General features: G+C 35.8%; 2 protein-coding genes across 3 annotated transcripts in view; both read right to left on the bottom strand.

Moving 5' to 3' along the window:
- kcnt2b (potassium sodium-activated channel subfamily T member 2b) overlaps nucleotides 1-13,865 on the bottom strand; it is a 78,459-nt gene extending 64,594 nt beyond the window's left edge. For both annotated transcript variants that reach the window (XM_087808782.1, XM_087808783.1), the window contains exon 1: nucleotides 13,474-13,865. In XM_087808782.1, the coding sequence (XP_087664908.1) occupies nucleotides 13,474-13,562 (89 nt within the window). In that variant the 5' untranslated portion in view covers nucleotides 13,563-13,865. The remainder of the gene's footprint in view (nucleotides 1-13,473) is intronic.
- A 2,576-nt stretch (nucleotides 13,866-16,441) lies between these two features.
- Nucleotides 16,442-22,192, bottom strand: qtrt1 (queuine tRNA-ribosyltransferase 1). Its single transcript, XM_087809174.1, has 9 exons — nucleotides 21,960-22,192; nucleotides 19,852-19,920; nucleotides 19,637-19,775; nucleotides 19,381-19,575; nucleotides 18,540-18,678; nucleotides 18,386-18,461; nucleotides 18,198-18,307; nucleotides 17,186-17,270; nucleotides 16,442-17,078 (listed from the first exon to the last, which is right to left on the bottom strand). Exons 1-9 carry the CDS (start codon nucleotides 22,185-22,187, stop codon nucleotides 16,926-16,928), a joined length of 1,194 nt encoding a protein of 397 aa, XP_087665300.1. The 5' UTR covers nucleotides 22,188-22,192; the 3' UTR covers nucleotides 16,442-16,925.
- Between the last annotated feature and the right edge of the window lie 26 nt (nucleotides 22,193-22,218).

Below are 22,218 nucleotides of genomic sequence, written 5' to 3'. Positions count from 1 at the left end.
TAAGTTTAGCTCAATGTTGCTGTAATGACAGATAGACCCGCCTTTTTAAAAAAAAATTCTGATTGGTTAATATAATCTAGATCCACTACATGTTAAAGCTCTTGCTGAACACAAAAATAACTTATAAATAGAAATAGAAACATATGCTTTAGGGTAAAATACTTTTCTTTATACGACTATTATTATGTGTTTGTGAAAACCATTTCCAAGTCCATTTTTAAAAGAAAAGAAAAAGATGTTTTACTGTCTCCACTACAAACATTTGGGGAAATCTATTAAATCCCTTTGAATAATACGATAACAAGGCAAAACATGACCTAAAAAAAACTTTTTTTATCCAACAAATGATCCACTGAATCATAAATTCTTCATTTTCCTTCATCAATTTTCAATAAAATCTCCAACATCATTTATCCATCTTAGCTTCTTAACCTTTAAATCATTTTTTTTTTTTTTACTGTGACATCAATAAAGTCTTATCTTATCTTAATGATATTTGAACCATAATATTGATTCGCTTTGGGCAGTTTTTGTATTGAATTTAAGACAAAATGTGGCGCAAATAAAAATCAAATTGATTTTAAATGTACTTATTTATTAGAATTGACACCAAGACATTCTTTGTTAATAAACATATATAATAATATATATACATTTTTCTTAATTAATTTTCAATAAAATCTCCGACATCCTTCTTTTCCAAACATTTCACTGTCCTTTATCCATCTTACCTTCTTAACCTTTTAATCATTTTCTTTTTTTTTTTACTGTGAGATCAATAAAGTCTTATCTTATCTTAATGATATTTGAACCATAATATTGATTCACTTTTGTCAGTTTTTGTATTGAATTTAAAACAAAATGTGGGGAAAATCAAAATCAAATTGATTTCAAATTGACTTATTTATCAGAATTGTCACCAAGACATTCTTTGTTAATAAAAATATATAATAATATATATACATTTTTCTTCATCAATTATCAATCAAATCACCAACATCCTTTATCCAAACATGTCACTGTCCTTTATCCATCTTACCTTCTTAAATTTTTATCATTTTCTTTTTTTTACTGTGAGATCAATGAAGTTTCTCTTATCTTAATGATATTTGAACCACAATATTGATTCGCTTTGGTCAGTTTTTGAATTGAATTTAAGAAGAAATGTGGCGAAAAAAAACAACTAATTTATTTCAAATTGACTTATTTATCAGAATTGTGACCAAGACATTCTTTCTTAATAAAAATATATAATAATACATTTACATTTTTCTTCATCAATTATCAATGAAATCTCCAACATCCTTTATCCATCTTACCTTCTTAAATTGTTATCATTTTCTTTTTTTCACTGTCTTATCTTATCTTATCTTAATGATATTTGAACCATAATATTGATTCACTTTTGTCAGTTTTTGTATTGAATTTAAGACAAAATGTGGCAAAAATAAAAATCAAATTGATTTCAAATTGACTTATTTATCAGAATTGTCACCAAGACATTCTTTGTTAATAAAAATTATATAATAATAATATATGTATAATGATTTTAATGCATCATGATTTAAACTAGGTCACCTGCTCTTTATAAATAACAGTGTTTTTTTCTCACCATCTTCTAATACCAACTGATCCCGGTCTAATCAACTCACTGTTCCACTACTAATGCCTGCCGAGTAAAAGAGACGTAAATATTGACGTTATCGATGAATCCTGCTCCTCGGCGCTCTCGCCGGATTAAGCGTCGGACGGAAGGAGAACGTGGGCAGACGAAGGGAGGTCAAAGGTTTTCTAGCCGGGAGTCGACGGAGATAGATTGACGGCGGGTGTGAAGGCGTCAGCCAATTAGAGATTATTTTAAGAAACCAAAGGCAGTCATTTGCGCAGAAATTTCTGGACGGAAGGAAGCGCTCCTGCTGCGCCGACCGAGGAGGGGAAGCTGCTTTCATGTTGTTTCTCCTTCTTGAAATTAAGAGTTTGAAGCCGAGCCGAGGTTTTCTGCTGATGAGCTGTCATCGACGAGAAGGGAAGAAGGAAGCGATGTCTGGCTGCTGCGCTGCTTCAAATGTCTCTTATTTTAGTGCGTCGAGGCAGGAGATCCGTCGATGACAGACGAAATGTGTGCGAGTCCATTTGCAAGCGATGCATTTGTCAGTGAGATTTAGAGATGAGAGGAGGAGGCGGAAAGCTACGACTTCAAATGTGATTTTTTTCGGGACGACTTGTTGTTTACACGGAGGATAATCTTCTTTGATCGGAATTTAACTCGTGAATCTGGGATTTTTTTTTTTAGTTTTCGGCCGATTGTACCCACATGTTCTTTCGGTTCCTACCCTATAGTAAGTAAGTAAGTAAGTAAGTAATTTTTATTTGTATAGCGCCTTTCCAGACCAGGGTCACAAAGCGCTTAAAAAGAATACACAATATTAAGATGAAACAACCGAAGTTTTAATCTTACGTTTACGTTTGTGGCAACGGAAAGGTTCCATGACGATGCAGTTACTCTGTTCTGACATGGGAGGGAGCCAGAAACCATCTTTTAATGTTACGTATTACTGCTTTAATCGACCAGCATTGAGACTCACACGGGATGTTATAATGCAACAAAAATAACATTAATCATTGGAATATATGTATATATATCCTCAACATTTAAGATACTAAAGTAAGTGAGTAAGTAAGTAATTTTTATTTGTAGAGCGCTTTTCCAGACCAGGGTCACAAAGCGCTTAAACAATCAAAACAATACTCAATAAAGTATATACTTTAAAGGTGAAGATAAAACTGATAACAAAACAGGAGTTCCAGAAAATCCAGGAAAAGCCTGAACAAATAAAAACGTCTTTAGATGTTTCTTGAAGGAGTCAGTAGATCCATCAAGCGCAAAGAGAGAGGAAGATCGTTCCAAAGCTTAGGAGCAACAGCCTGGAAGGATTTCTCTCCTCTGGTCCTGAACCGTGTTCAGGAACCATCAGTAGATTCTGATCCACAGACCTCAGAGCCCGAGCTGGGGTGTAAGGCTGGATCAGATCAGTGATGTAAGGAGGAGCCTGACCATGAATAGATCTGAAAGTAAGAACCAGAATTTTAAAGTTGATCCTGAAAGAAACTGGAAGCCAGTGAAGAGTTTTAAGGATCGGAGAAATGTGAGTTCTTCTACTAGAGCGGGTTAGAATTCTCGCTGCAGAGTTCTGAATCAACTGCAGGCGAGACAGATCCTTCTTGTTAAGACATGAAAACAAACTGTTACAATAGTCCAGACGAGAAGAAACAAGTTGTCATGTTGTGACAACATTTTCCTAAGTTTAGAGATTTTTCTCAGTTGAAGGAAACAGTTTCTGGTCAGTTTTCTGCAGTGTCGAACAAGAGACATGTCTTTATCAAATACAACACCCAGGTTTCTCAGGCTCAGTTTGACAGACTGACTTAAGTCACCCAAGTACTGACTCAACCCTGGAACCTTATCATCAGGAGCAATCACCAGTGTGTCAGTTTTGTCCACATTTAGCTGTAGAGTGTTTTCACTCAGCCATTGTTATTGTTGCCTTCTATAGGTGAAGGTAGGAACTACAGCTAGCAGTTTACTGAGAGCTTTTTCCTTAGGGTTAGCAACACAAATCGGTGCATCGTCTGCATAACGGTTGATGCCGCACGTATCTGCCCGTTGATCTTCCCTCACTCGTGAACAAGACCCACAAAATACTTGAGATCCTCCCTCATGCTAAGATGGTAGCTAGCGGAAGGTTTCTTTTTTTTTTAATTCATTAAACTAGCACGTCAATTTTTGAGTAGAATTCTCAGTTATGCTGGTACAAAGTGACTGGATTTGAAAATGAAATGAAGAATTAATCTGAGAGTATTAAGGAACCACAGGTGTGATTTAATTCATAAATCAATGGTTAAAACAGGGGTTTAAAATGAAGCGATCAATCGCAAACCATTCATTAATGTTGATTAATTAATGAATTTAACTAAGCTTGTGCCTTTTTAATTGCATTAATCAATCTTTAATCTCAAACTTTACTTAAAAGAACAGTAAGTAAGTAAGTAAGTAATATTTGTATAGTGCTTTTGCTTATACTTTATTGAAAGATTAAAGTTGTATGAAAATACTTTATTACATGATTAAAGTCGTACAATATACCTAATTACGAGATTAAAGTCGTAAGGGAAATACTTTGTGATTTAAATCATACAAAATACTTTATGATGAGATTAAAGTCGTAGGAAAAAACTTTATTACGAGATCAAAGTCGTAGGAAAAAAACTTTATTACGAGATTAAAGTCGTAGGAAAATACTTTATCACGAGATTAAAGTTTAAGGAAAATACTTTATAATGTAATTTTAGTCGTACAAAATACTTAATTACGAGATTAAAGTCGTAGGAAAATACTTTATTACGAGATTAAAGTTGTAGGGAAATACTTTAGAATGTGATTTAAGCCTAAAAAAAACACTTTATTACGAGATTGAAGTCGTACAAAATACTTTATAACGAGATTAAATTCGTACAAAATACTTTATTACGAGATTAAAGTTGTAGGGAAATACTTTATAATGTGATTTAAGTCGTACAAAATACTTTATTACGAGATTAAAGTCGTAGGAAAATACTTTATTAGGAGATTAAAGTTGTAGGAAAATACTTTATTACGAGATTAACGTTGTAGTAAAATACTTTAGAATGTGATTTAAGCCTAAAAAAAACACTTTATTACGAGATTGAAGTCGTACAAAATACTATATCACAAGATTAAAGTCGTAGGAAAATACTTTATTACGTGATTTAAGTAGGAAAATGCTTCTTTTTTTTTGATTAAAGTCGTACGAAAAAATCTTTATTACGAGATTAAAGTCTTACAAAAAACTTTATTAGAAGATTAAAGTCGTAGAATAATACTTTATTACGAGATTAAGCTCATACAAAATTCTTTATTTTCCTATCTATCTCATTTTATTGAATTCATCATTTTAGTTTTGGAAAAAGGAAAAATCAGGAGAAATGTTTGGTTAAAAACCCCACAGTAATGACAGTTTTCTTACTGAGGTGTGAGCCGGTGTTTATCTGAGAGTGAAACGATAACTGCTGATGTCGACATGTTCTGCTCACTCGTCTGAAGAGCAGCTCATGAGACGTCGTCGCTGTATAATTGAACCTCGACCTCGTGAGCACAAACACTGGAGGATCGATGGTCGTGTAGATCCTGGTCTGGATCAAGATTAAATCTCTTATCTCTGGCAAACCCTTCATTTTGCTCACGGTTTTACCAGAATGTTCATTGTTTTCTTCTCTTGATCGTTCTTCACCTCAACACATTCCTTTTCACAAAAGAAGAAGAAGAAGAGAGCGAGACATAAATTATTTATGAATTATATTTGTGCAGCGTCGCTGTCTCGTCTCAGACACACGCGTGTGTGTTGAAGCTGCTCAGACACACGCGTGTGTGTTGAAGCTGCTCAGACACACACGTGTGTGTTGAAGCTGCTCAGACACACACACGTGTGTGTTGAAGCTGCTCAGACGCTCAGCTTCACAAACAAAACAATAAATCACTTTGAGGCTGAAGTTTATTCTCGGCGTCGACTTCAATGCTGCACAAAATGTATTTTTCAATTCACAACTCTGTCAGTATCATTTTGGGGACCAAATATTTCTATCGCAAAACACTTTGTTTTGTATTCTGCCAAAATTATTTTACGGTAGCTTCATCAAATACACTATGTGCTGTTCTACCAGTATTCTTTTGTGGGCCACATTTTTACTTTGTTACGTCCTGTCAACTTTATCGGAAGCTACATTTTAGTACTATCTTTGTATTACATTCTGTCAGTATTACTTTGAGGCTACATTTTTCCATTAGTACCTTCTTTGTATTACATTCTGTCAGTATTATTTTGAGGCTACATTTTTCCATTAGTACCTTCTTTGTATTACATTCTGTCAGCATTCTTTTGAGGCTACATTTTTAGTACTATCTTTGTATTACATTCTGTCAGTATTACTTTGAGGCTACATTTTCCATTAGTACCTTCGTTGTATTACATTCTGTCAGTATTATTTTGAGGCTACATTTTTCCATTAGTACCTTCTTTGTATTACATTCTGTCAGTATTATTTTGTGGTAACATTTCCATTAGTACTATTGTTGTATTACCTTCTGTCAGCATTATTTTGAGGCAACATTTTTGCATTAGTACCATCTCTGTATTACATTCTGTCAGTATTATTTTGTGTTAACATTTCCATTAGTACTATCTTTGTATTACATTCTGTCAGTATTATTTAGAGGCTACATTTTTCCATCAGTACCATCTCTGTATTACATTCTGTCAGTATTATTTTGAGGCTACATTTTCCCATCAGTACTATTGTTGTATTACATTCTGTCAGCATTATTTTGAGGCTACATTTTTCCATAAGTACCATCTCTGTATTACATTCTGTCAGTATTATTTTGAGGCTACATTTTTCCATAAGTACCATCTCTGTATTACATTATGTCAGTATTTTTTTGAGGCTACATTTTTCCATTAGTATGATCTTTGTATTACATCCTGTCAGTATTATTTTGAGGCTACATTTTCCCATTAGTACCATCTCTGTTTTACATTCTGCCAGTATTATTTTGTATTAAAATTTCCATTAGTTCTATCTTTGTCTAACATTCTGTCAGTACTATTTAGGGGACTTAATTTTACTATTAGAACCCATTTTCACCTAAATTCTATGAGTATTATGTTGAGGTTAGTTTTATTTACACTGTAACAGACACTGACCTACATTCTTCCAGGATTCTCTTGATCATTTTTTTTTACTTTAAAATGGACCTTGTTCTGACAGTATTATTCTGGGGCCAATTAATTGAATTATCATGCACCAAAATCTTAGTTGCTTTTTTTGTTCTTCTTGTTTGCAGTAATAGCGTATTTGTAAGTATCCACACTGGAATCTCAATCAACTTCTTCTGTCAAAAGGATGTTGTATTCCTATTGTTCCTGATCAAAAAAGAGCTGAGCCAAAAGGCGAAAACAGCCATTAATTCTACACTTGTCTCCGGTTAGTGATAAATTCAGGACACCATCTTCAGTTAAGTGTCACTGGCTTGATTCTTAGAGATGACGGGGCTCAGATGAGAACAATTTGTATCAATAAAAAAGTTGTATACAGGTATATTTAGTCAAGTCATAAACAAGTTTATGAAACGTTTCATCCGGAACAAAACTGTTCTCTACGCACTTGACGAAGCAAAAACAAAGTGAAGAGGTGAACGATCCATCACGACGACGTAAGTGATCCCCGCGGAGCCGTGAGTGATACGGGCGGAAAGATTTTTAAGAAGTGCGAGGCGCCCGGTAGGTCTGAACGCACTCGTCCGTCTGAGGAGGTGCTTCTCGACACGAGCTAACGTGCGATTGTAGACACTTCAATCAGAGCCGAGACGACGACGAGAGAATGGACTCTCGCTCTGGAGAGAAGAAAACAGACTCGTAGGAGAATCATTATATATATATATATATATATATATATATATATATATATGTATATATTATCCGCTAATCAAGTCGCTACGATCTAAACAGACGAGTCTAACAGCGAACACATAATTAAGCTTTCTGTCGCTTTGTGTTACGAGTCCGTCCGGCTTCGCTAACCGTCCTCGCGGCGGCTCATGATTCCAGCTCAACACTCTGACCCGAGCTCATAATTGCGCTCTCACCCTCGCAGGAGCGTCAACGCGAAAACATTTATTTTTTTGTACGCACGCTTGACTGGACGCACGGAGGGTTGACACTCGGCTGTGCAATTAATCTCGGACTTTGAGGTCAATGGAAGAATAAAAAATGCTATAGAGTGTCCTTGTGGGTAAAAAGTGTGTGAGGGTAGCGAAGAGGACTGAGAGAGGAATCGACTGCTGGCGATTAAGGAAGTGATCGTTGAAGTTGAAGTTGAAGTAGCAGGTTTTTTTTTTTCCTCGCGACTTTGTTCGGAAAACTCACAGAATTTCACTCTAATATGGCGTCCTGTTCAGGGTGTCCCCTGCCTCTCGCCCTATGATACTGGGATCGGCTCCAGCATGAATGAATGAATGATTTTTATATTTTGTCTGGGTTTATCGCAAAAAAATACAATTTCAGTAAATATTGATTATGGGTTGACTTTTTTTTTACCAAGTACCATCAGGATTTTTCAAAACCTATGAAGGAATACTGCGTCAACATTTTTTCATCAAGTAGCAACAAAACCAGAATCGTTGAAAAATAATTAAACATTCTTGTAACTATGGTGACAAAATTTCGTTGACGACATCCTCTATCGGACACCAATGTCAACTAGAAAAAGTACTTAACTACAGTATGTATTTTCTATTGTATTTCCTATTACTTTGTTCCAAACAATCAAACAAATATGTATTTTTTGCTAATTGTGTTACCTGTGCCAGTAAGTTTATGTTTTTGTCTGGTTTATGTCTGTTAGCAAAATAACTTTTTGAAGGTCTTTAAATAAATCTGTCCCGATATGTCGGAGATAAGTTCCATGTGGATTTTTGCTAACATGCTCTGCTAGTAAGAAGCAACAATAAATACATTTAAAAATAATGAACAAAATAAATGGTGCAATGGTGACCAAAGTTTGTTGTTCAAGGTTGTGTTAACATCTATGCAGATGACATAGTAGTAAAATGTCGGCTAAACCTATTCCACGACAAGAACCTTTTAGTTTTCTTTCTCTCAACACTTGAATTTTATTTATATATTGAATATATAATTTTTATTTCTACCATTTCATGCTTTGTACACACAAAAACAAACACATATTGTCTTCTGAATCCTATTCGTTTGTACTACTAAATAGTACTACTAGGGCTGTGTATTGCGAAGAATCTGGCGATACGATACGTATCACGATACTTGTGTGAAGATACGATGTATTGAGATATATTTCGATACTGTAAAAACTGATATATTGTTTCTTTAAAGAAACAACACTTTTTCTGGTTTTTACAACAAAGAAAAGAGCAAATACTTTCTCTCATCAAATGTGAAAGTGCTTGTAGGAAATAGTTTTTAAAAATACTAACGAAAAATGTAAACTTACATTAACAATAAACAATGAAGTGCATCAACAGTCTCAAACAACAACATGCAATATCCAGTATCTGTCAGTGTTTATTTTACTTTCAACTTTGTCTTTCTTCTCTTTTTAACTCATTGCCTCCATTTGTTTGGTTATGTTTTTACTTTGGCTTGGAAGGAAATGACAAACGTTGCCATCTAGTGGCCGGAGGTTTAACTGCAGCACACAAATGAATACACATAGTGAATATTTCAGTGTTATATATTAAATAAAACATCGAATGAGAGTCTTTTATACACTCACTATTTTTTTAATATCAATACAGTATTGTGAATAGAAATATTACGATATATCGTTATAACTGCCATGTCATTTCTACACTAGTACGGTTTAGATAATAACAATCATCAATATATCCTTATAAATAAATAGAAATATTTTATCAATACTGTAAAATTTGGTCTTTTGTAGCTCAAAAATTTCAAACGATCATTCCACTGAATCTACTCGACACGACCTCTGCTGATGGACGTGATGGACTTCGCGGCGTCTTTGCGAAGCGGAGCCGACGTTTCCCCCAAACGCGAATCAAATCCGACAAAGATGTGTGACATGAGCTGCCGCGAGTCGATCGGCTACGGTCGAGCGATTTTCCAGATGTGGTAATCGCAGATGTCACATTGAAACCGTGGATAAAAAAAAACTTTGTTGCAGATCTAGAAGCTCGATCATGTGTTAAATCAGAAATCTGTTAGTTTGAATGGATATTGTCTCACTCGGAATAAACACAACAAGCTGTTTTCTCTTCAGTCCGTGGCTTAAATAATGTGTTTCATGAAAGCATTGATGCTTCTCTGTTGAACGAACACAATGTGTCCGTCAACAAAAGGTAGATTATTATATAAAACTGGACAAGATCAGAATAACGTTGAAAAACAAATGGGTCAATTTGTGTTATTAGATTTTCTTAAAGTGTCAATTAACATTTGTTTATCTTTATTAGAGAGCTCCTCCGCTATTGCTTTTTTTTTACCGACGGGCTCTCATGGGTAGACGATATGAAATGATTGATTTGTGGCCCCCGGGGTTAGACCAGCTTTGTAACCGAGGAATGAAATATCTTCTGCCCGGATACATTCCTTGTAATCTCATCCAATATCAATTTCAGAAGCGCAGCGTTGGGCTGAGTTTTTTAGGTGAAAAAAAACAAAAAAAAACACTTTTAATTACTATCCATCCATCCATCCATCCATCCATCCATCCATCCATCCATCCATCCATCCATCCATCCATCCATCCATCCATCCATCCATCCATCCATCCATCCATCCATCCATCCATCCATCCATCCATCCATCCATCCATCCATCCATCCATCCATCCATCCATCCATCCATCCATCCATCCATCCATCCATCCATCCATCCATCCATCCATCCATCCATCCATCCATCCATCCATCCATCCATCCATCATTAATAATTCTATCAAACTCATTCGATTAAAGACCATATATAAAAAACTTCAGAGTTTAATCAAATTATCTAGAATGATACTTTGCCTTGATGGGGGCCAAATAAATCGGGCCCCTATAGGGTCACACTGTTACCATTATCTGTATTATTTAAAAAGAAATGTTTTTGTAGCCTTTTTTCCCTTCAAATATTTCCTTTTATACATTTAATGAATATGCTTTTGTCACCATTTTTGAACATCCTTCCAAAAGACGACACCTTCAGGGTTTTTATCTATCCTTCAATATTGTTGTCATAGCTCACGCCATCTCACATGAAGTACATCGTCTACAGAAAACACATTTTATATATCTTGTGGGGGAAGATAATCCCTTCTAACGTATTCCCCGTAATCCAGGGATAGGTTCAGGGATGACCAAAGAAAGTGTTTCGTGTCTCCTGGGATTTCCAAGACTGTCCTTGAGTGGGTGGTCCGGGTGAATGGAAACATCTGTCCTCGGGCCACTGCTGACCAATGACAAAAGGTCCAGAAGATCCCTAGAGTTCGACTCGGGCGTCCTCCGGAAAACAAAGGGGCTCGTCAGAGACGAGGATTGGAAGATAATTTGTCACCAGAGACGCACAACGCTGTGTGAGATCTTCCACTTCCACCAAGTGGTTGATTGGAAAAAAAAAAAAGCCACGAGCCCGAGCGAGACCACATGGGGGGTCACATTAGATCGTATAATGAAGGAGCCGGATTAACCAGTAAATCACCGATGGATGTTTCGAGAGCAGGAAAAGGTTAATAGTCTGTTACCGAGGACGCCCACGTCGACGCGACTGACCACTGGTGGCAGATGGTTCACCGTCGACATCGGGAATTATGGGGGATCATGGAGGCAGGGAGGTGTGGACGCCATCTTACCCGTGAAATAATTAACTCTCCGTGGATCTCCCCGACCCTTAGGTCTAGAACAGATGCTCACGGATTATAAAAATGAACGCTAACACACTGACGACATTCTGAAGCAGCTAAAAGTCTAAGCTCATGGTTCTCCTTAAGAAGTCGTAGCTGTTGTACATTAGCTTAGCATAGCGATAGGACAATACCCACAATTCCCAGATACCTTGGGTTGGTGGTTGAAGGAAACCATTGAAATGAACTTCCTGGATCTGATCCTGAGGTCTCACAGAGAAGAAAGAGACAATTATGGGATGCTTTTTTTGTTTCTTGTTTATCTATTATAATAGGAAGTTCTCTTTTTTGACTCCTAATTTTCATATTAACAGTTTTAAGTATATGTGTATTGCATACATATGTTTTTCTATATCAATGATCTTAAGAACACCTATCAAATATATAATATGACCTGCCAAGTCATTTTATGTGGCCCGCCTAACGCTTGGCTCAAAATCCAAGTACATTATTGTTTATATTATATCTACTTTGACCTATAAATATGCCAGTATTTGTGACAAGATAAGTACAATGTATTATTATTATCATTATCATAAGAAACACTTTTAATAAGAGTAAAGCAGTTGAAGGAAAGGTATTAAACGTTATCGATGTAGAACAAAATACAGAGAAAATTAACACAAATTCAGCCTCCAAAAATAAAAAGACTCCCGATGTTGGTGAATATACATTTTGTTAGGACCACAAATAATATTGCTTTAAGATTTCGGCCCCTTTAATTTAACTGAGTTCACACCCCTGGTTTTTAAGAAATCTACTCTGAAGTTGTATGTTGGAAAGTTCAAAAGTTGTTGTTCACTTGAATGGCTTTTAACTGCTGCTGACCACCATTTAAAACTAGCAAAACAAAAGAAAAAAGTACTAAAAAATCCATTCATTTTTGAGACTGTATGGTAGACGAGGAAATACAGATAGACTTTAATATCCAAATGTTTTTTCATGATACTGCATCGATAGTTAACATCTCTCTATTCAATCTTTTTATTTAAAATAATTTACAATTAACATGCACATATTCAAATTCAATTTTCGGCCACTAGATGGCATCAATCATTTCATCCTCCGCAGCTAAATGAACAAAGAAATCCTGCAATATCTCTGGGATGACTGAGGACGAGAGGATACAGTCGACTCCAGCAGATTTTTAAAATCTGATGTTTGGACATATTTTGGTTTGAAAACAAATGGAAGAAGTTACGACTTCGTCAAGAGTCATGTGGTCTGTAAATTCTGCAACACCAGAGTCAAATACTCAAACAATACTACGAATATATCCTTGTTACTACAGTATAACAATATATCACATCCTTGCCTCTCCTGATACATGTCGTACGGTACAGATTCTTGCCCATACACGATAGTTACCAGGTATAATTAGTAGTAAAATACCTAACATCAGAATGGTCTACTGGTTAATCTTTGGCACTTAAAGTTCCTGCTCAATATTTATTTTATTTATATTATTAGTCTATGCTCTAATTCCTGAATCAAGCAACAGCTGTGTTTTAATCTGAAATGGTCTCCTTGGCAGACTTATGCAAGGACTCGGTGCTTTTCGAGTTCTCTTGTAGTTTTGTAATGTGTTTAAGATGTTATTTTCAGATCAATATATTATTTTACATGTAGACATGATGAAGTGAAAGAAGGGCTCATGGGGAGGTTCACCCCCACCAGAGACCCCAAATCTCCCAGAAAACCACCTGCTTTTTTTTTTGTCTTTAAATCTCTTCTTGATAAAAAAAAGGAGAGAAATCCAAAAATGGAATCTGAATTCTGGGTGTGACATGGATCAACAAGACATGAAGCCCCGACACCCGATGCTGCGATGGAAGGATGATCTTCATGCTCAACAACTAGACTTTTTTTTTAAGGGTGTGCTATGTTTTTTCTTCTTCTTCTTATGGCGCACTGTTCGGTGCGTAAACGCTTTTTTTTTGAGGAGCCGCCGGTTCTTCTTACCTGTCGTCCGCCTGCCAGTCACCGAGCAACAGGTCTCGGAACCGGTACCGGGGGGGCAGCGGGAGCACTTCCTTCTCCAGCTCCACCATTGTCCTCCTCCTGTCTTTGGGAGCACCAGAAGGAAGAGACGAGGATCCACAGCAGAGGAGTGGGAGGTGGACCACCCCAGACCACCCCACAACTCCAGCTTCTACCGCACGCGCTTGTCGAGGGAACAAGTCACACACTTCATGGCATCATCTTCCTCAGCATCCTTTTCTTCTTCTTCTTCTTCTTCTTCTCAACTCTGAGCGACTTTTGCTCCTGCGGAGGCAACAGGTAGACGATGCGTGTGCGCGGGCGCGCGCGAGAGAGTCCACAGTGGCAGCTGGAGAGCAACTGGTCGCGTCCTCCTTTCCGCGAGCCCGCGGAGACACGATCGCGGGGGGATACTCCGGGACCACATGACCACCTAGACGCCCCCCGATCATGTGAACTTCTCTCTCGAAGATGAGCTACTTTTGACTTTAAATATTTTCTATCCGCACCACGTGATCCTCCACAAGTGCCTTTTTTTTTTCATGTCTGGGTGCGTCGTCGTCGTCGTCGTGGTGCCAGGGCCCTCCCTCCCAATAGGTGGATGAAACACCACGGTCCATCATTATTTTTTTTTCATAAAATTTGATGATCCACTAACATGCATAGTTTTCTACATAAAAAAAAGTATAAATAGGTTTGATGAAGCTTCATGAAGCAGTGTTGTTTAGAGGTCAGTAGGTGGCGCCATCAGTTTATAAAAGGATGTGACGTTTCATTAGAACAAAGGTTATAGCGCAGAGACCGCCATCTAGTGGGCTCTGAAAATGACGACACTGCTTCATGAAGCTTCATCAGACCATCCTTGGCAAGAAGGTTGAAGGAATCGTGCGAAAAATCTCACTGGGTAAAAGTGCAGCCCGGGGGCCACATGCAGCCCTTTGACTGTATGTATGTGGTCAAAGAAACTCATAAGATAAATAAAATTATTTAAAATTTGTTTAAACTTTTATTATTCATTTTCAGTCACTTCTAACTATAATTATATATATATATATATATATATATATATATATATATATATATATATATATATATATATATATATATATATACCTGTATATATTGTGACAATATATTGCCTCTCAAATTTTTTTTATATCAGAATAAAATAGAATTAACCACCGCTGAATTAGATGTGGCCCCGGAGGAAATTGAATTGCCCACCACTCGTATATGACGGATTCCATTAATTGATATTTTGTTCTCTTTAGGATCATTTTGTCATTTTTGTTAATATTTATTGAACCCTAATGGTTTAAGCTGATGTTTAACACTATGTGTTATCAGTTTTATCTTGCCCTTTAAAGTATATATTTTATTGAATATTGTTTTGATTGTTTAAGCGCTTTGTGACCCTGGTCTGGAAAAGTGCTATACAAATAAAAATTACTTACTTATTTACTTACTATGTTAATAAGTGCTTTTATGTCAATTTTAGCATGTTTAGCTTGATTTTTCCCCTTTATATCCAGATGTTTGGCTCCTTTATATTTTTCAATTATGGCCCTTCACAACAGTCACTGTGTAAAGAGGATTACGTTGAACATTAAAAAGGCAAGTTCAATAAAGACATACCATTTATTTTAATGTTCAATAGGTTATAATAAAGAAACAAAATGTTAATAATGCCCAATGTTTAATCAAGGAAATAATACTGTTTTATTAGAATAAAATGTAAGTATTTTAATAAATTGAAAATAATTAAATTAAATTAATTAATGAAATACCATAAAACATTTTTTTCAATGAGCAATAGTTAAATATTTTTTTCATTTTATTTAACTAAAGCACATGGAACAATAATAAACTGCAGTACAAATAAAAAAGCAAAAGCTGAAATACAAATATCAAACCAAAAGACAAGTCAAGCTTTGTATTTAACAGTTTGTGCATCATTATGATAAAACAATTAATGGTAGATATTACAATTTAATATACAATGAAAGTTGTAAAAATTGCATGTTATCAGTAATATTCTTCAAATATTGCCTACATTCTTCATATAATATACATTTTTTATATATAATTATTGCTATTGTTTACTCTTTTATTTTGGTCTTCACATTTTTGGGCTATGGAAACTGTGAGTCTTGTTTTTTTTTTCTATTGTTTTTATTGTTTTTACAATGAAATAGTTTCTGTTATCACATTTGTTGGTGTCGCCTGAAATATGAGATTATAACATATCTTGAAATAATGAGCTTTTATTGCATTAAATCACATTTAAACTCCTTATTTTTTGACCTTGTTACAACTAAAAAAGTTCAAATCTTCTAAAGTTTTTAACGAGCTGCATGAACCTTCACTGGTTTGACGTTAAAAATAGAAACATAAACAGAGTCTCGGGGGGGACGAGTGTGTTTAAAAAGAGTAAAGTGGAGTGTGTGTCTTTGTTTGAAACGGTTTACACATGATTAAGCAAAGAGAAGTGCTTTAGTGCTCCATGTTTGATTTTCAAGAATTATGTTTTCTTCTTGGGAGTCGGAGCTCAACTTAGAAAGTCTTTTTTTCCTAGATATTCCTAGAACTTATCCTAGAATTGGAATTTAAACCTATATCTAGCATCTAATGCTTGATATATTTGTAATAATATGATTTATTTATTGCTACAAACATGTCATTAAACACTTTAATATTCTGTATATTCACAGTTTCTGCATCCGAGTGGTTTCACCCTGTGTGTGGATGTTTTAGCGATGATTAAATCTGCACAGAAAGATAAATGTTGATGAATAAAAGAGCCACAGGCTTCAGTTCAAACGAAGCGATCACAATGAACCATGTTTGATGGAGATACAAACCATCATCTGTTGGCGGATCAATATTCAATTACAGGGTTGAAGGGGGGGGGGTTGTTTTCTCAACAAATTGACAAATGTTTCACAATATGTCGAAAGGATTATGAACAATTTCAACCTTTTTATTGTACAAGACAAAACCACTGGAACCAGTTCACTCACTTTTTTATAGTAACTTTGCCCCCTAGTGGCCGTGAGGCGAAAACGCAAGGTGAAGTAAACAAGAACAAAAACATCGTTAAGAAAATGTACAAGACACACCGATAAGGAAGCCAATTATTTATCCGTTTCCTTCGGTCAGCACGAGTTCCACTGTTCTCCCGGGCGGAGGAAAGACGGGAAAAACAGTAAGATGAACCATTTTCAAGTGGGTGGATCTGGCCGTGTAGCCATGGTAACAACAAAAAGAGCGTATCAAAGGAGATAGTTCATTTAAACCGCACTCATTAGACACGATGACAGGCGAAAAAAAACAGCTGTAAACACGTCGAGATTATTATTCCCGTGACAAGTCGTATATAAAAGTAGAAAACAATTGTCGAGTCAAAGGCATAAAATGAGTTTTTAAAATGTTTTTCACTCCAGCGAGACGTTGACGGAGGCCAGCGCGTCCACGGCCCAGCCGGGGTACTGGTCCCGCGAGGGAAACATTCGCTTCATGAACGTTCTTATGAACTCAGGGAATCTCTTCTCCTCGATGGCTCGTCTCATGGAGCGCATGAGGCTGAGCTGCAGGGAGAGAGAACGATCAAACTTTAGCACCATAAAGTTGTTTCTTTTGGGGGCTTGATTTGCCAGTTTTTTCGTCATGAAACGAGTCCTTGGTTAGTCCTCACCTGGTAGTTGATGTTGTGGATGGTGACGTGGTGCATGGCGGCGGTGTCGGCCTTGAACAGAGCGTGAAGATACGCCCGACTGTGTCTGAGACGTGAGGACATTTGATGATTATTTTATACTATTGTCTATACATTGTTTTTAATGCATATGATGAGTATTATGAGCCTGAACATTTTTATTTTTTTTATTTGAAGTTTAAATACTATATTAGTGATGTTTTGAAATAAAAACAGCTAAATAACAAAAAACTCTTATGCAATTGACAATGTTTTTATTGAGGAAGTACCATCAGAATTTTAAATGGTTGAATTTTACCTGAAACTTGATTCATTTCTTTTGTTGAAATCGTGTTGTTTTTTTTGAAGAATTTCATATATTTTTTTAATTATTAAATTCAACAATTTGAATATTAAAAAGGTTGAATTTATTTTGATTGAATAATTGAATTTATAATGTATATATTTAAAGGTTGAATTTGTTTTTATTAAATAATTTAATTTATAATGTATATATTTAAAGGTTGACTTTGTTTTTATTAAATAATTTAATTTATAATGTATATATTTTAAGGTTGAACAGTTTTTATTGAATAATTATTTTTTTAATGTGTACAGTATATTTAAAGGTTGAACTTTGTTTTTATTGAATAATTTAATTAATAATGTATTTATTTTAAGGTTGAACTTTATTTTATTGAATAATTTAATCAAGAATCAGAAACTTTTATTCCAAGTATTGTAAACACAACATAGGAATTTGTTGTGGTGTCAGTACAGAATAAATAAATGAATACTTTTTAATTGTATAATTGGAATTCAAACATTTTTATATTTAAAGGTTAAATTCGTTTTTTATAACCTGATTTACTTACAGTAATGTGTGTAAAGAAAGGTTGGATTAGTTCCCTTTTTTATAAAATAATTGAATTTGTTATTAATTATTAATTATATATTTACACATACAGTTGGATATTTTAGTTCCAATAATTCCAAAATACAATTTCTAAAAGACCTTTTGCATGTGGGACAGTAACAGTCGGGGTCAATGGGTTGAAGGTCGTTGGCGTACTGCTTATTCTTCAGCTGGACTGAGCCCCAGGGCACCAGGGCGGATCCGAATCTCTGACAAAACAATGCAAAAATAATCTAATTAAACGCACAAAAAAGGAAAGAAAGACACCTGAAGCTAACACAACTCACGGCCGTACGAGTGGGAAACACACAGTCGAACATGTCACACCCCAGCGCCACACACACCACCAGATCCACGGCGTAGCTGCAGACAAAGGTTAAAAAAAACGTCGCAAACTCACGCACGATTGAAACATCAGTTTAATAAAAAACAGGAACTCACCCGACTCCCATCAGATAGCGAGGCTTCTCCCGAGGTAGGTGGTCGGTGCTCAGAGTCACCATGCGCCAGAAGTCGTCCTTCTCTTCGCCGCCGCTCAGGCCGCCGATGGCGAAGCCCGGAACATCGCGTTTGGTCATTTCTGAACGAAGAGTTTGATGCTAATTAAAGAACGTTAAGAGGATAATAGTTAGCTTAAGCTATTCATCTGCTACTCTTATTATCAATAGAGTCGGTAAATGAATGCTAAATAATAATAAATAGTAAGGGTGTAACAAGATTTTTGATACTCGCGAAATATTGCGACACGATACCTTGCCGATATTTAAAAGCACTCTATTGTTTTGTTTTTGTTTACAAATCTATTATTTTTTTAAATTATAATTTAATATGTATAAAATAAAATAATGCGATTTTCATTTAATAATATAATTAAATTATAATTATTATTATTATAATATAATAATAAATACAATTAACATGCACTGGCTTTGCTATAGGAAGATAGAAATCCTGCGAGATCCCGGTGTTGACTGAGGACAAGAGGATACAGTTGACTACAGCAGCTTTTAAAGCTGATGTTTGGACATATTTTGGTTTCAAGACGAATTAAATCAGTGACGACTTCGTCAAGAGTCATGTAGTCTGTAAATTCTGTAACACCAGAGTCAAGTACTCGACAATACTACAAATATATCCTTGTTACTACAGTATCGCAATTGATCGTATCGCCAGATTCATGCCAGTACACACCTTTAAAAGATAGTACACAAGGCTAAATGGTTGATACAAGACTGTTGAAATGTTCTTTGATCCAAATATTGTCAGTAGGGATGAAGTTTACCGTCCAGGCAGGTTTTCCGAAGCTCCGGATTAAGGCCTCCTTGGATGATCGCGAACAGGTTTTGTTTACTTGGATTCTTATTGGCTGCGAGGCAGCGGTCCAGCCATCGGATGGACCTGTGCATGGCCTCCTCCACTCGGGGCCCCGTCACTGTGCTACTGACCACGTCGTCCAGCTGCATCATGATATCTGACCCTGGACCAACAAAAAAAAGACGTTAGATAATCTTGTTTTTATTTAAAAATAAACAACAGACCGAGGCTGTTCTGGATGTCGATGGACTTCTCGGGGGTCAGAAGGATCACTTTGCCGTCGTAGGGGGATTTGAACTTGACGCCGTCTTCCGTGACTTCGGAGAGCTCGACCAGAGACACCATCTGAAACCCTCCGCTGTCCTTGAACAAACAAAACTCATTCAAAAATCTTAAAACTTTATCGTCCGACCTGGACGGACAATCGTGCGACACTTACTGTCAAGAGATTCTTGTCCCAGTTCATAAAACCATGAAGTCCTTTAGCCTTTTCGATCAACTCCTGCCCCTGGATACAGAGAACGGATCGGATTATGTACGAGTTCTTCAGTCAACAATCGGTTTTGAATACTCAGGAACTTGAGGATTTGTTAAAGTTTAGTTTTCAAGTTACTATTATTTGTATCTCTAGGTCAGTTGTGAGCAATTCATTTTCCTCAGGGGCCACACTTATTAGTTGTGAGGGGCCGTCGGGAAAAATGGAGGATTATTTTATTTTATATAACCTTTTTGTTAAAATATATATGAATAGATGTAAAATATTAAATGTTTTTTTATCATCCTAAATCTTGTTTTAGGGGCAATAAATACTCGCAAAAATGTCATATTTAAAGACTAGTTACTTACTCACTAGTTATGCATTATATATTTCACAATACTCTAATGATATTTGACAGAACTGTATTATTTTTACACAAATTTCATTGTAATCACAGCTTTTGGTGGTTTATATTTCAGTATAAGTGTAAAATAAAACAATTATTTTTATGTACAATTAACATGCAATTATTCACAGCACTTGTTTATTATTTTGTTGCAATAAAACTTCCAGCTGCTAGATGGAAGCAGTCAGTAGCTGAGTGAACAATACATTCCGGTAAGATCACAGTGATGACTGAGGACGAGAGGATACAGTCGACTCCAGTAGCATTTAAAGCTAATTTTGGGGCATATTTTGGTTTCAAAACAAATTAAAGCAGTTCATCAAGAGTCATGTGGTCTGTAAATTCTGCAACACCAGAGTCAAGTACTCGACAATACTACAAATATACCCTTGTTACTACAGTATCACAACACTTTGTAGCATTGACCCTGTGTCGTGCGAGTATCGCCAACACAAACCCCCTGTTATATACAAGTAGATAAGGTCAACAATTTAACATTTAAAGTTGTTTTTTTATTGAGTATTGTTTTGATTGTTTAAGCGCTTTGTGGCCCTGGTCTGGAAAAGCGCTCTATAAATACAAATGACTTACTTTCTTACAATTGTTTTGAACTTTTTGTTTAAAAGTTACTATTATTTTTTATAATACTATGAATAATTGTGTGAATGCTGGGAAGCATTCACACAATTGAGATCCTCTTTTCTTCTGACCTAAACTTTGTGCTGCTTCTCCACCCACAAATTTTATCTGATTTTAACCGTTTCAAACTTTTATCAATTCAGCTCTCTTCTCTTTTGTTCTAGCTTTCTTTTATCTCTACCACTTTCTTTTATTCCTCTTTTTCTACCCCATTCATTTCAATTGGGAAAATCTTCAACTCATGTTTCAACTCATGTTCCAGTTTGACCTACTACTTATACTACTACTACTACTACTTCTACTCGTAATTCTACAACTACTTTACTTTTCTACTACTTCTACTTTTACTACTACTTCTAATGCTACTACTACTACCACTACTACTGCTACTACTACTTCTACTTCCACTACTACTTCTAATTCTACAACTACTTTTACTTTTACTACTAATTCTACAACTACTTTTACTTTTACTACTAATCCTACAACTACTTCTACTTTTACTACTAATGCTACTACTACTACTTTTATTACTAATGCTACTACTACTACTACTACTACTTCTACTACTAATGCTACTACTACTACTACTTCCACTACTACTTCTAATACTAATGCTACTACTACTTCTACTACTAATTCTACAACTACTTTTACTTTTCTACTACTTCTACCTTTTCTACTAATTCCACTTCTTCTACTTTAACTACTAATTCCACTAATACTTCTACTACTAATATTTCTACTACTGCACAGCAGGGCATTCACACTGCATTTTCTTCTGGAAATGCACTATTTCTAGTTTTCTACCTGAATTTCACTTTTTCAACCAAAAAATAATTGTTATCCATTTATAAACTAATATTATTATTATCTTGTTTGTATTATGGATACATGATAAGATGGTCTGTTGTGATGTGTATATTTGTACAGGTTTGAGGACGATAATCAACACAACACCTGGACATACTATAACTATAAAAATAAAATAACTGTTATGATCAGTTCTTGGATGAAGACCCACCGGCCTCATCCCAAGATGGTACGTGTTCCCGAGACAGATCTGACACCCGAGTCCCTTCAGCTGGTCCGCTGTGATGCCTTTCAAAGTCCCCTGGGTCCCGACCGGCATGAACACCGGGGTGCTGACGTTGCTGTGCGGCAGCAGCAGATCACAGGCTCTCGCCTTCGTCACCGGACACTCCGCGATGATCCTTAAAGAAAGAGGAACTTTCATGTTGTCCTCCTTCATACAAGTGCGGCCACACTGCGCCGCCATATTA

This window comes from Callionymus lyra, chromosome 15 (genome assembly GCF_982586985.1).
Source record: "Callionymus lyra chromosome 15, fCalLyr1.hap1.1, whole genome shotgun sequence".
Classification (NCBI taxonomy): domain Eukaryota; kingdom Metazoa; phylum Chordata; class Actinopteri; order Syngnathiformes; family Callionymidae; genus Callionymus; species Callionymus lyra.
The sequence above is the reverse complement of the archived record's forward strand: the minus strand, read 5'-3'. Positions and strand labels throughout refer to the sequence as shown.